General features: G+C 37.8%; 2 protein-coding genes across 3 annotated transcripts; both read left to right on the top strand.

Annotated features, from left to right (window-relative positions):
• The first annotated feature begins 3,326 nt into the window (after nt 1–3,326).
• On the top strand, nt 3,327–7,173 carry ccndx (cyclin Dx). Its single transcript, XM_044101442.1, has 5 exons — nt 3,327–3,482; nt 3,934–4,115; nt 4,484–4,699; nt 5,931–6,236; nt 6,610–7,173. The coding sequence occupies exons 1-5, from the start codon at nt 3,416–3,418 to the stop codon at nt 6,757–6,759; spliced, it is 921 nt and encodes a 306-aa protein (XP_043957377.1). The 5' UTR covers nt 3,327–3,415; the 3' UTR covers nt 6,760–7,173.
• Nucleotides 7,174–7,928: 755 nt separating this feature from the next.
• nucb1 (nucleobindin 1) lies at nt 7,929–16,760 on the top strand. Of its 2 annotated transcripts, none has more exons than XM_044101444.1 (13): nt 7,929–8,048; nt 9,555–9,678; nt 9,756–9,863; nt 11,593–11,725; nt 12,279–12,382; nt 12,465–12,650; nt 12,733–12,823; nt 13,471–13,529; nt 13,628–13,720; nt 13,798–13,887; nt 15,361–15,531; nt 15,619–15,733; nt 16,405–16,760. In XM_044101444.1, exons 1-13 carry the CDS (start codon nt 8,044–8,046, stop codon nt 16,476–16,478), a joined length of 1,353 nt encoding a protein of 450 aa, XP_043957379.1. In that variant the 5' UTR covers nt 7,929–8,043; the 3' UTR covers nt 16,479–16,760. The 2 variants fall into 2 exon arrangements, with proteins under 2 accessions (XP_043957379.1, XP_043957380.1); XM_044101445.1 differs by lacking the exon at nt 7,929–8,048 and adding an exon at nt 8,055–8,251.
• The last annotated feature ends 379 nt before the right edge of the window (nt 16,761–17,139 follow it).

Genomic DNA, 17,139 nt, shown 5'->3' on the forward strand with positions numbered 1-17,139 from the left:
GTGGACGGTCTGTCGCTCTTTTTCCGCCCCAAGAAACCTCACTCAGTCCTTCATTCAAACTCAATCTGCTTTCAGCTCCTGGTCAAAGGCCTTGTCAACAGCTTTAAACCCAATAATATTCTCTCCTTAATTCTACATCTGAGTAAATGTTGGAGGATTATCATTAGTTGAGTTTCCATTGACCATTTAATTACGCAATTTGACATTTTGAAAACAAATCCGCTTAATGGAAACATGGCAATTCTGAAAAATCTGTCGTTTTTTGATAAAAAAAAAAAAAAAAGTTTTTGGCCATACCGAAATTTATGAAAGAAGCACTTTTTTCGCATAACACGAGTCGCATGCTCAGTGACCGGATGTTGCTCCTGACAAAAACCTAAAAGAGGAAGACCACAGGAAGTATTTGGAGCATTATGTTTTTTTTATGACTTAAAGTGTGAACAAACTTTTTCACGTGTGATTTTAATTTGTAATTTATGTTGTTTTTTTGTTTGTTTATTTTTGTTTTGGGGGGTGGAGGGGGAACTGGTGGAATATTTACACAATTTTGCACACATTTGTAATGTAAACACAGTTACTAGATTTCTTACATAAGATCTGTTTGGTCTCATTAGTAAACTTAAAGGTGTCATGAAATTCAGGTTATTTAGTTATCTTTAATTTATTTACTTATTGATTCATTCTTCTGGATTGTTTGTTCCTCTCCCCTTTTTACTCAAAATATCTGTGTGACCTAGATTAATTGAAACAATGAGTAATAGTAATATAAATCAGAAAATAACTGCCCAGAAGAAATGAAAAATGCATCCCAACCCACATGTCAAGCAATTGATGTTCTTTGTGGCAGCGCTTGGTTTTGTTCTATGTTTTGTCTTAGATGTATCCAGTTTAATTTGTACTTTTTTTTGTTGTTTTTTTGATTACTTTGTTGTTGTTTATGTTCTTCACTCATCTGTAGATCAACCTCTGTTTGCCAGACTGTAATGTTTGTTTTGTATGGACTAATTGGTGGTCAAAAACAAAAATCAATCCAAAATATTGATAATATCGAGGGCAAGTCTGTGTCAGTACCTGATCAATCATGATAAGATTGATACATTAGTTTCAGATTTCCTTCAGATATTTTAATACTTTTTGTATTGTAGTTTCTCAATTCTACTGTGAAAAAGATTTTGCTTTGATTTGATCTCAAATTATATATTTTGCACTTTATTTAGTAAAATTTGCCCACAAATTAGTTGTTTTCATTGTTTCTGTTTATTATGTAAATATGTTATTAAAGTAGACAAAAATGCTTAGATGTCAGAAGTTTGATGATATGTCACATTTAAATAATAAAAAGTATTGGAATTGATAACACTGACTTTGTATTTACTTGATATTGGATCAAAACAACAACACACAGTATCAATTGCATAACTCTAGTTTTTATGTTTTTTGTTTTCAGCTAATTATTTAAGGTTTCCTCCAACTTCACTTTTTGTTTTAATAACAGTTAATGTTTTTGTTTTCTGCCTGAAGATTTCAATTTACCATAAGCTGTTTTGTTAATATTCTGTGCATTATTATGACAGCATTACATTTATAAAGTCAGCAACCAAAATGTTTTTTTAATAAATCTGATTTATAACAGTTTGAAATTGAAAACACACAATTGCTCCAGTCTGTATGAAATTACATTCGCCCTGTGCTGTTTTATTTTAACATATTTAGAAATAAAATTTGATCAGAATTCTTAAAGTCTGCTCCTAAAATGTGTGAATTTCCAGACAAACTCAGACAGAAGCAGCCATGTTTGTTCAGACGCAGTTAAAGGAGCGTATCCCTGTTTTGTTAAAACAACATGAATAATTGATGCTGGGCTGAAATCAAGTCGCCGCGTGATGTCAGCTCATCCGTCCATTTAACTCCCATTTGAAACTCGAGCCGCCATTGAGCTCCTAAATGTGTGAAAAGCCACCTGTAATGACTGTGTCAAATACAATCTGTATCTCTGCTGGTGAGCGTGACCCCATTGTGGCTCATAGAGGGCTCCCAGGGGACTGTGTGTGTGTGTGTGTGTGTGTGTGTGTGTGTGTGTGCGTGTGTGTGTGTGTGTGTGTTTCGAGTGTGAAGTGTGCGCGCTCAGCCAGCAGCAGGCAGAAGGTTGTCTGACACTGATTTGTAAAGGGAGACAATGCGGCTCATTGACCTGCCCTGATCCACTGTCTGTTGCACAGAGAGGAGAGGAGAAGAGAGGAGAGGAGAGGAGAGGAGTGGAGAGGAGAGGAGAGGAGAGGAGAGGAGAGGAGAGGAGAGGAGAGGAGAGGAGAGGAGAGGAGAGGAGAGGAGAGGAGGAGAGGAGAGGAGGAGAGGAGGAGGAGGAGGAGGAGGAGAGGAGAGGAGAGGAGAGGAGAGGAGGAAGAAAAATGATGAAAACATAAATGGGGAGGGGGTGGAGAAAAATCCATTTGACAATTTCTGTGGATGGATGGTTTATTCTTTTTAAATTTCTAACCTGATATGTTTGTTTTAGATGGAGAATGCTTTTGATTTTTCATTATTATTATTATTCTATGTTTTTGCTCCAACAAATAACATGTTTGTTAATTTGTCTTCTTTGTACTATAATGTATTTATACTGATTGAACGTTGATGGACCACAGATAAACATGTCGAACTCTGGAATGTAATTTGATGTGGATTTCTTTTGAGATGAATAAAACAAAGTGGATGAAGAACGGAGCTTTGAGGAACACCTCAAGTGTTTCAGGTTTATGAAACAAAGTAGTTACAAGTTCTCTAAAAGTCTTAGTTTTCTATCATTTTCACCTCTTTTTTATTCGGTTTAGGGAAGAATGATTTGGACCATGGAGGTTAAACTGTTGGGATGTTTTTCCGTTACATTAATTTCCTGTTGGATAAGTTTCACAGCGTTCTAGTCTGATACTAAGACTAACCTTTTTGGGGGGTTGGGGGGAATATTTGGGACATCCATCAGCCCCTCCAGCGTTCGACGTGTTTCTCTTCTCCCTCACGTTGTAAACAAACACCCAGCAGCTTTTGTCATCCATGCCCATTGTCAGAGTCTGGAGATGACCTTTTCTTTGCTTTCCTTCCTTCTCTCTTTCACTGTCGACGACAAGCTGTTGCTGGCTCCCTGCGGTCACTCCCTCTCTTGTCTGCTCCTCTTCGCTCCTCCCCTCGCTCTCCGTCTCCTTCTCCCCACCTGTTGAGCAGACCGTATTGTTTCTTCCTATTATATTCTGTCGCTCATGAGGGTCCACGCCTCCTTTCCGTCACTCCCTCCGTTTTTCTCCCTGCTGGTATAAAACTGTGGGAGAGAAGTGAGGAGTGATGAAGAGTTGTCACCTCCTTCCAAACTTCTAGCTTTCCAAATTTATTTCTTTTCGTCTCGGAGGAGTTTCCCCAGCAGATGGACCAAGCGCTTCCTGTGTCTCTTTGGTGTGAGGAGTCAGAGGAGGATCAGGGTGAACCTCAAGGTAGGGCTGAACATTTATCATTTATTGTTTATCATTTATTGTTTATCATTTATTGTTTATCACAATAAATTTATTATGATGAAACGTGAGTGATTGTTGTTACCTATTTACAATAAGGCTTCCCTTCTGGATGACTAAGATGTAGTAATTCATCTCTAGACACTTTATAAATCATTAATAACTGCTTATTGTGAATCAATTAAAGCAAAATCAACCAGCTTCTTGCTAAATAGTGGCAAATAAGTGTTCACTTATATATTTTGTCTAGAGTTGCTATAACAAAAACATTTCAGATTACATTGTAAGCATGTTAAGTTTTTGTAAACATACATTTTTAGCACATAATCTGATTCTCACCCTTAATTAATGCAGTTATTAATGATTTATAAAGTGTTTATATGCATCAATAGCATATCTATAAACTATTTATGTGGACCATTCCTACCTGGAGGCCAGAGCAGCACCGGGGGCTCGCCTCAGCTGCGCGCCCGCTGGGACCCGTCCGTGTCGGGGCATCGGGTGATCCAGAGGCTGCTCCGCCTGGAGGAGCGCTACATGCCCTCCGTGCTCTACGTCACGCTCATCCAGCGGGATCCACAGCGCCGGGAGGAGATCGCCAAGTGGGCCCTGGAGGTGGGAAACTCTCTGATGGCCCCACTTCCTAACTTTATTCATGATTCAAATAAAGAGTTTTTATTGAAGTGGATTAGAGCCACTGGGAAAAAACTTCTGACTTTAATCTGATTTTTGTCTGAGTTTAAGTTAGTTTAAGGTGCAAGCAGAAAAGTTGGACTTCAAACGTGAAGGGTGTGAATTTTTTTATTTTATTTTAAAGGCATTTCCAACTCTTCAGTAACAGGAAGAGGAACTTTGAATTGTTAAAATAGTTTAAGGTGCAAGCAGTTTAAATTAGTTTAATTTTGTGAGATCAAAGTTGTAATTCTCTTTTTCTGTTGTTTTTTGTTTCCTGTGACTGAAATGCTGACCTCTCTCCTGTGCAGGTCTGCTGTGACTGTGGATGTGATGAGGCCGTCTTCCCGCTGTCTGTCTCCCTGATGGACAGGTACCTGTCTGCCTACCTGTCCCTGCCTGTCTCACCGTTCTGCCTGGCTGCAGGATGCATCCTGATCGCCTCAAAGCTCACAGAGTGTGAGACCGTCACCGCTGACGCCCTCTGCTCAGCAGCCGAGTTCAGCTTCCAGCCTTCAGACCTGAGGGTGGGATGGATGGATGGATGGATGGATGGATGGATGGATGGATGAATGGATGGATGGATGGATGGATGGATGGATGGATGGATGGATGGATGGATGGATGGATGGATGGATGGATGGATGGATGGATGGATGGATGGATGGATGGATGGATGAATGGATGGATGGATGGATGGATGGATGGATGGATGGATGAATGGATGGATGGATGGATGGATGAATGGATGGACTTTGTTTTTTTTATTATAAAATACAATAAAATTTTGTACAACTTTATTGGTTGGTTGGATGGTTGGATGTTTTATTGGTTGGTTGGATGGTTGGATGTTTTATTGGATGGTTGGTTGGATAGTTGGATGTTTTATTAGTTGGTTGGATGTTTGGTAGTGGTCAGTGGACAGCTCCACACCTCTCTTCACCCGAGTGTCCAGACATTCGGCCGTAGATCCAATGAAACGATGACAAAGTCGATCATCAAACTGCGGCCTGGGGTGTCCTGGTGCCAAGTGCACATATGGACACCCTTATGCTTGAACATGGTGTTCATTATGGACAATCTGTGACGAGCACAGAAGTCCAACAACAGCTGGATCAGATCGAGTTCAGATCGGGGGGGCCGTTCCTCCCAACCACGCCCGTCCAGGCCTCACTGTCATTGCCCACGTGAGCGTTGAAGTCCCCCAGCAGAACAAGGGAGTCCCCAGGTGGCGCACTCTCCAGTATCCTCTCTATGGGCTCCAAGAAGGGTGGGTAATCTGAACTGTCGTTCGGCCCGTAAACACAAACGACAGTCAGGACCCGTCCCCCCACCCGTAGGGAGAGGGAGGCTACTCTCTCGTTCACCGGGGTGAACCCCAACGTACAGGCGCCGAGGTGGGGGGCAACAAGTATGCCCACTCCTGCCCGACGCCTCTCACCTTGGGCAAAAAGTGGAAGTATGTCCAGCCCCTCTCAAGGAGACTGGTTCCAGAACCAGAGCCATGCGTCGAGGTGAGACCGACTATTTCTAGCCGGAACCTCTCGACCTCACACACTCTTTCCCCATCAGAGAGGTTACATTCTAGTTGGTTGGATGGTTGGATGTTTTATTGGATGTTTTACTGGTTGGTTGTTTGGTTGGTCGGTTGGTTGGTTGGTTGGATGGTTGGTTGGTTGGTTGGTTGGATGTTTTACTGGTCATTTTGTTGCTTGCTTTATTGGTTTACTGACTCGTTGGTTCTGATTGGTCCATCAGGAGATGGAGCGCGTCGTCCTCGCCGCCCTGCGCTGGGACTCGGCAGCAGTGACTCCTCAGGACTTCCTGCCACATTTTCTCTCCTCCATAGAGGAACGAGGAGAGTCTGAGCTGCTTTCCATGCTGAGGCGGCACAGCGACACCCTGGCCGCACTCTGCGTCTGTGACTCCCGATTTCTGGGAGCCCCTCCCTCACTTATTGCTGCAGCGTCCCTGAACTGTGCACTGAGAGGTCTGGGCAGCAAAGCGTCGCCTCATCTGGCCGCCATGAGTGAGACGCTAGCTGAGTTGTGCCAGACGGATCCGGTAAGAACTCCTTACACTGCAGGTGTGATCCTGTATTAAAATGTTTGGTGGGTCTAATATTAGCTATTTTAATGTAATAATTTGTTTTGTTTTGTTTGTTTTCAAAGTAATGCTCTTTTGTTGGTTGGTTTATAAAATAACTTTTTTGCTTGTCTGCTTTTAAAGTAATGTTTTTGTTTGTTTATAAAGTGACATTTTTGTTTGTTGTTTTTGAAGTAATATTTTTTGTGTTTGTTTTTAAAGTGAATTTTCTTTTGTTTTGTTTTTAAAGTGAATTTTATGTGTGTGTGTGTGTGTGTGTGTGTGTGTGTGTGTGTGTGTGTGTGTGTGTGTGTGTGTGTGTGTGTGTGTGTGTGTGTGTTTTCCCCTCCAGGCCGTGTTGCAGTGCTACAGTGAGATGATCGAGTTTGCCCTCAGGCAGCGGCTGCGGAGCGGACTGCAGCCCGGTCCCACTGAGAAGGACGAGGAGGTGGAGAACGAAAGGCCCGGGACGCCGACTGACATGAGAGAGATTGATTTCTAAACATTTAATCAAGCAAACCCTTTAAGTCTATCAGTGAAACTGATATAAATCCATAATGAGCTTAAAATGTCCTAATTTAACTTCCTAATTTATTTTATGTCTTATTTATTTGTGAGCAATGCACCATGTGCCATGATTGTTATGTTATGTACCAGATATGTATGTTAAATTTATTGTATGCGTTGGTGTTGATTTGATGTTTCATATTTATGTCTTTATTTATAATCATGTGCAATTGTTCATTATTCTTTGGTGTTAATTTATTATGATTTGCCATAACTTTATGCTTTTGAAAAATAGAAGAAAATGGCAATAAATATATTTTTATGACATTGAAAAAGGGGAGGAAAATTACTCTTGATATCAATGATATGGAATGGAAATAATATTGGAATATTCTAATAAAATCCTAAAAGAAACCGTCTCTACTCCCTTTCAAGGACATGTTTCAGTTTCTCAACATTTTTGTTAAAATATTGAGCTACTGTCCTACTGTGGGGGAAATTCTGATGTACAAGCAGGAGGTTCAAGATAAATGAAGGCATGCATCTTCAAAAAAAAAAAAAAAAAAAAAAAAAAATATATATATATATATATATATATATATATATATATATATATATATATAATAACATGGCAAGAAATAATGTTGGATTGTTATTAAAAATAGCATACTGAGATCAAAATAAATGGACAACTGAGTAGAATAACAACAAAAATACATCCACAACATATGCATATTTGTGCATAGAAAAATAGCAACAAATAAATTGCCAGAAATTAAAATAAGACCGCAAGTAACAGCAGGGATGTTGCACGAATAATCTGTTTCAGTATGTTATTTATCTATATACCATGATTTATGACACTAACATGTAACAGATACGTTGTTGTCTTCATTTGTTTACCTTCAAGACAGTAAACTTGTTTTGATGTAATTTAAATTAAATACTCAAACTGCTTTCCGTACATCTTTTGGGAGAAAATAGTGATACCTTCGTGTGATGATGACATCCTCGTATTTTTAAACCTCAGTATTTCCTCAACCAGATAACCTATAAATATCGGATTATTTAATCATCTAATAAATTTCATGTTTATTTAATATCTATTTATGTATAACAAAGCGAATTATGACAAAGATTATTGATACTAATATTATAGACAACAGTAGAGATCTTTATTTCCGTGTTTACTTGAAGATAGCACGTTGGAACTGTTGTGCATTCGCTTGACGTGCTTCATATCCGGGCAAAAACAGATTCGTGTATTTTAAAACTACACATGCGGTAAGAAATTCGGTTTTTAGTGTATCATGTAACGATACTAGATATGGTTTTAATTGTGGTAGTAATTTAGATTAAAGTTACAGTTACAATTGGATTTTTAAAAAAGAAGGGGGAGGCTAAATTGGGACTACGTGGGTTGACTTTGCTAGACTTTTCTACATCTTCCTGCTGCTACTAGCACTGGCTGTTCCTCTTGTGAAACCGTAAGTAAAATCCGCTTAAAATGAGATAGAAATTAGACATGAGTGATTTGCGACTATTTTTGTCGACCAGTACAGCAGAAACATCCGTGTTTGTTTTACATCACGCCCCATTTTTACATCCGTGTTATTCTGGCTTTAGCTATTTAGCTTAACCGTTAAAAACAAACATTTCAATGACTATGTACTCAGTTTACAATAGTCCTGTAGCTTACATGTAGTTTCTCCCGACAGCTTAAAGTGAATAAATTATCAAATTTTGTAGGAGTAAATGTTTTTAGAAAAGGCTTAATATACTTTAACAATTAAAATAACATTGACAGTTATTCTGTAAAAGTTAAATTGTTAGAGGGACAGATGTATGTGTGTATAAATAACTAACTAAAAAAGGTAAATAATTTACTGAAGAATGTAAACAGTATTCTCTCCAGCCTCTTAGGACAGTATCTGATAAATAATAAACAAAACTTATTGATATTTAATTGGATAATTGAATGTAACTTTTACACTTGATTCAAATTCTGCACCAAAAATGGATGAGCTTTTCATGTGTTGATGTTTGAAGTATTTATTTTTTTTTGCTGCAGCTGAATCCTTTACCACAAATGATCAATTGCAGTTACAATTACAGCTACAGTTACAACACAAATGTTGTAACTGTAGTGAGCGATTGATCATTTGTCATTTTTTCACTCATTTAAAGATATTACAACATCTGTGTTGTAACTGTCCCCATGTTGTGACAGTATAATACTTCTACTTTGTGAAAAGATTCATCTGCTCACCTCCTCTGAATAAATGCACGGCGCCCTACCTAAAACAACCAATCAGAGCCAGGAGGCGGGTCTTAGTGCTGTCAATCATCCTCACGTATTCTGCTAAATGTGGTGATGGCAGAGAAGCAGCTTATCCTTACAGGAAAACTGTTTATCCACTCATTGATGGCTAAGATAACTAGCTTTAGCATTCAGGACTGCGCCACAGCAGATTGTGATTGACAGCAATAAGACCGGCCTCCTGGCTCTGATTGGTTGTTTCTCGTTGGCACTACCAGAATGCAGAGGAGCTCAATTTTTTCTGTTTATCTCAAAGTTCCGACATGGTGACAGTTTCAGCAAATATTTTTTTATAAACACCCCAGCCTGGCAAAGAAATTCAAAAACACAACACCCTAAGAACACGAGTAAAACACGGTGGTGGCAGCATGATGACCTGGAGCTTAGGTTTTTGTCAGAATTTTGACCCAAACCTTCAGGTGTTTGCTGTATTAGCATGTAGAAGAAGCTGATTGGTGTTCTCTTTGCAGGAGGATGAACTTGAAACCTGCCTGGCTGCTGCTTCTGTTCATCTCTACAGCGGTGCGGTCCGTTCCCATCGACAGAAATGGCGCCGAGCAGGACCAGAAGCAGGAAGCGCAGGAGGAGAACATGGTGAGATGTCCTGATGTGAGCTTTCACTCTGGCTTCTGCTGGTTGTAACCGCAGCTTTCATGCACACGGTCTTTCAGGACACGGGTCTGTACTACGACCGGTATCTCAGGGAGGTGATTGAGGTTTTGGAGACTGACCCGCACTTCAGAGAGAAACTGCAGACAGCAAACACCGAGGACATCAAGGTTAGAGTCTAGATGGTTCTGGGCTGTAAAACAATTTGAAAATTTTCATGCAAATATTTATAACTTGGTCTCAACTAGACCTGGAACGATTAATCAAATTAATCGTGGTGAATCGATTATAGGCCTGTCACAACAACAAATTTATCTGGATCATAAATTGTCCAATAAGTTATCATGATAAACAATAATGTTGTTGTTTTGAGACCATTTTCAAGAAATGTAATGACATAATAATGCAAGAAAACTTTATCAAAGATCAATAAACTAATAAAACATTCTAATGAATATTGGAATACTGGGAGACATTTTAATTATCCAAAATAAGTAAAGAAAACAAAAGAAACAACAAATAAAATGAAAAATTGTCCTGAAGACTGAAAACTTTTATCATCCAGCTTTTGGTAGAAAGAGAGAAAAACGGAAATGGAAATTATTGAGCTTGAATTAATTTATTATGCGATTAATTGATTTCTTGCTTATTGAGACAAACTTAATAAAGTATTGAATTATTCATGTCCTTTTGAGTTTTTCACATTTTGTTAAATTAGCACCACAAACTTCAGCATCTCTTATTGGAATCTTGTATAGAAGGATAGGGCTGAAGTGATCAATCAAGTTAATGGTGATTAATCGATTATTGAATTTTCAACAAATTTAGTAATTGATTAATTGTTAACTGGATGCCTTTGTATGTAAACACTCTGATAGGTATTTCTCAAACCTTCATAAAGAGACAAACCACAGACAACGTTTATGAGTTTTCAACCAGCCGGGCTTTTTATTAAGCAGGAGGAAAGAAAGGAGTCGGGAGTGAAATGTGGGAGAGTGATAAATAAAAAGAAGGGGGCTATTCTGAAACAAGGAAGAACTTCATTCTACACACTTGCAGTTTAAGGAGTATCCCAAGATAAGAAGCAGCTGCAGCTTCAAGGTTTAGGGAAAAAGCAAGTTTTGTCTTTCACACGGTTTAACAAATTCTTCCTCTCTGGGGTTTGAATACTAAACCTTTAAATGAAAAGCAAACTGGTAACTACTTATGTAAGAATGATAACAAAACATAATTATTCTAACACGCTCTACCCAAAACTCCTGATGTTGCAGTTTTTAGCTTCACTTGATTCAAATTCTGCACAAAAAATGGATGAGCTGTTCATGTGTTGATGTTTGAAGTATTTATTTTTTTGTTGCTGCAGCTGAATCCTTTATCACAAATGATCAATCACTCACTAAAAGATTACTGGGCAAAACAATAACGTTTATTTTCATATTTAAAAAAGGAATTTAATTATTTATTTGCATCTTTTCATGTATTTTTAAATTATATAAATGGTTAAATAAAAAATTTGTAAAATGTGCCAATTTTTTTTATTTGATTAATCGGTTAATCGTCAGAATAATCAGTTTTTAAAAATAATTTGTGGCAGCGGTTTCCAAACAGACAATATTCCAGAAGTCTTTGTTTGTTTCTAAACCAAACCAATGCTGACTATTGTTTTTCTTGCCTAACTTTATTATGTTAAAGAACTTTTTATAATTGAATTGCCAGTTTTTAAGGCTTTTCTAATCTAAGAAACTTTTTCTGCTTAATGTTAAAACCCAGTAAGGACGGGTGAACTTTCTTCAGAACCCAGGAATGTAAAACTAACATTTTCATTCCATCATGACTCCATTTGAAGCCGTCAAAGTGTTGCTGCTGAACTGGGCTTGTTGTTTTGTGCTCTGCCTGCAGAACGGCCGTCTCAGTAAGGAGCTGGACCTGGTCGGCCATCATGTCCGGACCCGGCTGGACGAGCTGAAGCGGCAGGAAGTTTCTCGCCTCAGGATGCTGCTGAAGGCCAAACTGGACAGCGCCAACACACAGAGTGAGCTGATTTACTGTTTTTATTTATTATCCCACATATTTAGGGCCATTTATCTGCTTAGCAGCAGATTTATTCAGCATTTTGGGAAAATTGTAGTCGGGGATTTTACAGAACAGCTGTAGGTTCAATACGTAGGAATGACAACTTTTTATGAACTGTGTGAATCTGTGAGCTGCACAATGTCCGAGAAAAACCCCCAAAAACCAGCCATCATCCTCCTACCTCTTCCTGTTTCTTCTTTGTTGTTTCCAACTGTAGTAACATCCAGTTGATCATGTGATGTGATGTGAGAAAAGATTTCAATACGGCTGAAAAAACTTATCTTGGTGTAAAAAAAGTTTGTTTTTTAAATTGCCATGTTTCCATTAAACAAATGTATTTTTGTAATTTAAGTTTGTGTAATTTTACGGTTAATGGAAACCGAGAAACAGAGAAGAGGCTACATTAACACCTTGTCATGGTTTCCTTATGCTATTTTTGCCTCGTTAGTCCACTAAGAACTGAGTTAGTTCTACAGAGTTGCATCTCGGTTTGATTGATTGGTACCGTTCAGGTCTGCAGATGGATCACGCCTCGTTGCTGAAGCAGTTTGAACACCTGGACCCACACAACCAAAACACCTTTGAGGCCAAAGACCTGGAGCTGCTCATCTCCACCGTAAGAAGCTGCAGCCGTGACCTCACCAGTTCTCCGTCCTCCGTTTCTCACATCTGACCTCTCCTTTTGTTTCCTCATCCAGGCCACTAAGGACTTGGAGAACTACGACGCGGAGAGGCACGAGGAGTTCAAGCGCTACGAGATGCTGAAGGAGCACGAGAGGCGGGAGTACCTGAAGGGCCTGGACCAGGAGAAGAGGGAGAAGGAGGAGAAACGACTGCAGGAGCTGAAGGAGAAACACCGGCAGCATCCTAAAGTCAACGCTCCGGTGAGCGGCGGAAACCGCCATCTTCAGCCGTTTGTTTCCAAAGCGACGACAGGATGTTGATGCTGATCTTTCTGATGATCAGGGCAGCGTTGCTCAGTTACGGGAGGTTTGGGAGGAAACGGATGGACTGGATCCGAAAGAGTTCAACCCCAAAACTTTCTTCAAACTACATGGTAGCTTAATCCTTTAACTTCTATTTGTTGTTTTCTCTTTTGTTTCAATTTATAAAAAGAAAATTATTTAACTTTTTATTCATTTATTTTTTATTTATAATTTTACTTTTAGTGCAAAAACTTTTTATTGATCAATATCAGTTCTTTCGAAATTGACAGTTAACTTCTATTTTTTTTACTTTTTTCCAATTAAAACTTATTTTTATGTTTTATTCATTTATTTTTATTTAGGATTTTTATTTTCGTTTTGTTAAAAAACATGAATTTTTTTTCAAAAATTCACATGTAAATATATTTTTTATTCTTTTTCTTCCTATTTAAGAAAATAAACATAGTTTATTTTTTATTAATTTATTTTATTTTACAGCCAAAAAAACACCTGATCTTAGGATAAAAACGTTTGATTGAAAAAACATGAAATGTTTCAAATTTGGGGTCTAACTTCTATTCTTTTTATTTTATTTTAAAGTGTAAATTTTTTTAAATTTAATTTATTATTTATTTTTATTTAATTTTTTATTGCAGTTTTTCATTTTTTAAAACTATTTTTAGATATTATTTTATTTATTTATTTATTTTCTTCTATTTTTCTGTTTAATGCTGATTAATCCAGTCTGATATAAATGGTTTCTTATCTGCCTCATAAGACACAAATGAAGACGGGGTTTTAGATGAGCAGGAATTAGAGGCTCTTTTCACCAAAGAGGTTTGAAATCCTTCAGTTTTTCTCTCGTCAATTTAAAAATTACATACTTATAAATGCACCTGTTCTCAGAATAGCTGCTCATGTCTTTTAACATCTAGCTGGAGAAAGTCTACGACCCAAAGAACGAGGAAGACGACATGATGGAGATGGAGGAAGAGAGGCTGAGGATGAGGGAGCATGTCATGAAAAATGTCCGTCTCTTTCATCTGCTTTGCTTTTCCCTCGTTTTGCTTTGATTAACGCAGATCGTCTGCTTGTGCTTTAAAAGGTGGATTTAAATAAAGATCGACTCGTCAGCCTGGAGGAGTTCCTCAAATCCACGGAGAAAAAGGAGTTCAGTAATCCCAAAGAGTGGGAGGTAACGGTGGATTAGAGTGTGAAGATGTTAAAATAATACTTTAACCTAGTGGATAAAGATATTCTGAGCCCCCCTATGGATTACATTAATATCCCCCCCAAAAAAATAAAAAATAAATCAACTGGTCACACATCGTTCAACCAGACAGAAACCTAAACACATATTTTGTTTTCAAACTCCGCTTCAGTTTATTCCACACTTCAGGTTGCAACAAAACAAACTACAAAGTGAAACTCTTTTGTGTAACTGTTTTTTTTTTGTTTTGTTTTTTCACCCATACCGCTTCCCATGCCCCCCTTCCAATGGCACTGCGGCCCCATAGGGGGCGCGCCCCACACTTTGGGAACCACTGCTTTAACTAGAGCTTGTTGCTTTTATGAATACAGTTAGTTAGAAATTTTCTTCTTGTCTCCCACAATGGCTTTTGAGAATGTGGCTAAAATGATAAAACATACACTAAAATATAGATATTAGAAACAGGTACCGTAATATGGCCTTAAAAACCTAAAGCAAGATTTTATAGTATTTATTGTAGTACTCATTAAAGAGACATTAAAAAGTTTTTACAGATTCTTTTCGGTCTTTTTTAGGCAAATACGTTCAAAAATATTGTCGTCCATTTAATAATATTTTCATATTTATTAATGTTCTAGCTGGGAAAAAAGTATAAATAACAATTTCAAAATCTGGCCAAGTGTTTTTTGGTCTGGTTTCTAGTGGAAATATTTTAGTAAACTTGAAATAAAGAAAACTAACTCAGAAGTAATTTTTCAGGAAGATATATTATAAGATCTTGTTTCAAGTGAATAATTTCTTAATATTAGTGAAAGAATACTTGTTTCATTGGCAGATAAATTCACTGATACAAAGACAATTTTCCCATGTTATGAGTGAAATAAGATGGGAATAATGTCTTCCCATGTAAAACAGTAGATCCATCTGTTCTAGTGTTTTATATTATCCCGGACGAGCCCCCAATTTTTTTAAAACATTATTAATCTGGTGGACACAGAATTGAAATAGAAATTAGCATTATTGCTAGGCTAGCTGTGTCACAATAACACATTTTTCTGGATGATAAATTGTCCCAGACGTTATCACAATAAATGACAATATTGTTTTTTTGAGACCATTTTTGAGATTTATAATAATGCAAGAATATTTCTTGAAGTGCAATAAATTTTAAATTCTAACAAATATTTAAACATTGGAACTGGAAGACATTTTGATATTCAAAATAAATCAACAAAACAACAGAAACAACAAATAAAATGAAGGATGAGGTATCTGTAAACAAAATAGTCTTTCAATAAAAGGGTTGGCTGAAATCAAAGCACCAGACTGAAGACTTTGATCGTCCAGTTTTTGGTAGAAAGAGGAAGACAATAAACCATGTAAATGAAAATTATTTGATTTGTACCACTCACTGGTAGGTTTTTTGTGTGTATTTACTGTTTCCTTGGTTTTTCACAGACACTGGATGCTAAACCGATGTACACCGAGGAAGAGCTGCAGCGATTCGAAGCCAAGCTGAGGGACAAAGAGGAGGAGCTAAAGAGGAAAGCGGAGGCTCTTCGTCAGGAGCAGGAGCTGCTAAGGGAGAGAGGCAAAGCCCTGGAGGCGCAGAAAAAAGAGTATCAACAGGTAAATGTTGAAAAAAACTAAAGAACTTTTATGGGAGTCAAAAATCTTTGCTAATAATTCAAAAATTTTATTTTTTTCTACTTACAGGCCGTTTTAGAAATGTCCCAGAGACAGAAAGACCAGCAGGAAGCTGGCAAGGGACAGCAGCCTGCTGGTCCGAACGGACAGCTGCAGTTTCAACCACAAACACACAAACCTGAAGGTGAAACTCATCAAAAGCTGCGTTTCCGTTACAGATGTGCTCAAATCTTTGTCTATATTCTGCTAATGTCGAAAAAACCCCACATAATTTAGCTATTGTTGTTATTTAATAATTTTGTTCATATGACAATCATTAAAAATTATGATATGTTCATGCTAAAGCTCATTGTTTATCAGCCAATCAGAGCAGATGTCGGCGTCTTATTTAGGGATTATAGCAGCTACGTGTGCAGCGTTTTGGGGAAATCGTAGTCGACCATTTTACAGAAGAGCTGTGGAATGACAAAGCTTTTTATGAACTGTGCGACGCAGCGAGCTCCACATTGTCGTTAAGAAAAAAAACATCATCCTCCTCTCACTTCCTGTCGTCTTCTTTGTCGTTGCCACCAGTAGTAGCATCCGCTCGTTGATCATGTAACTCATGTAATTTGAAAAAAGTGTTTCCTTTGCAGTTTTGCAGAATAAAATGTTGATACGGCGGAAAACAATGACATCATCCCAGCGCAATAAGTTTTTTAGAAATGTCTATGTTTCTATTAAGCAAATTTATTTTCGTAATTTTAATTTGCGCTTTTCCACGGACGATGGAAACAGTTTTCGTTCCAGCTGATTTGGTTTGTTCTGTCCCTGTTGGATCTCAGTAACCGATTCTTCTTTTTCTTCACCTCACAGAGATCAAGGCTCCTGCTGAAGCCCAAAACAACCTGCCTGCAGAACCTCCTCAAAATCTCCCCATACACACTTAGAGCAGCGCCCGCAGTCAGCCTCACGGCACATACACACACCTACAGGCACATGTGTTTGAGTGAATTTGAAAATAAATAAGTTACATGTCTATAAATTGAGACAACCCATAACATGTCGTGCTGTGTGTTCATCTCTGTGGTCTATATTAGATTAAGGATTTAAAACACACCAGACTTTAGTGCATGTATGTTCAGGTTTCTTCAGTTTCTGTGAAGTTTTTATTTCATGCAATGTTGTCTGTGTGATATCAGAAATAAATCTTTAATTTTAAAACCTCCAAACTGGATTTGTTGAGATCAGATTGTATAAAACAACTGTTTTATTTAATTATTTAAAGATTAACATTAAGCAAAACCTGAAATACAGCAGGATTGCCATTTCTTTGACATATACAGCAGTACAAACACTATTTTAGAGTGACCAGTCAAACCAGTGTGAAGGTTTGTGGACCAGTAGAAAGCCGGACTATTTATAAACATGCAAACTCTTCATAAAAAACCTTATCTGGGATTTAGACCTGGGATTTTTCTACTGAAAATTGCTAATGCTAACATTGTGTCACTGTGCAGCTTGGATATGTTTATTTAATAGAACCCAAAATTCTGTTTTCATAAATTAAATTACAGAAAGACGTCTATTTAAATATTTCAGGAAAATACT

The sequence above is a fragment of the Gambusia affinis genome, linkage group LG19 (genome assembly GCF_019740435.1).
Source record: "Gambusia affinis linkage group LG19, SWU_Gaff_1.0, whole genome shotgun sequence".
Taxonomy (NCBI): Eukaryota; Metazoa; Chordata; class Actinopteri; order Cyprinodontiformes; family Poeciliidae; genus Gambusia; species Gambusia affinis.

Excerpts from the sequence above, each read along its gene's own strand:
- ccndx (XM_044101442.1), top strand. The coding sequence starts at position 3,416 with ATGGACCAAGCGCTTCCTGTGTCTCTTTGGTGTGAGGAGTCAGAGGAG. Across the intron at positions 4,700-5,930 it reads TCCAGCCTTCAGACCTGAGG|GAGATGGAGCGCGTCGTCCT; the intron begins GTGGGATGGATG and ends TTGGTCCATCAG. Across the intron at positions 6,237-6,609 it reads AGTTGTGCCAGACGGATCCG|GCCGTGTTGCAGTGCTACAG; the intron begins GTAAGAACTCCT and ends TTTCCCCTCCAG.
- nucb1 (XM_044101444.1), top strand. Across the intron at positions 13,721-13,797 it reads GGGAGCATGTCATGAAAAAT|GTGGATTTAAATAAAGATCG; the intron begins GTCCGTCTCTTT and ends GTGCTTTAAAAG. Across the intron at positions 15,532-15,618 it reads AGAAAAAAGAGTATCAACAG|GCCGTTTTAGAAATGTCCCA; the intron begins GTAAATGTTGAA and ends TTCTACTTACAG.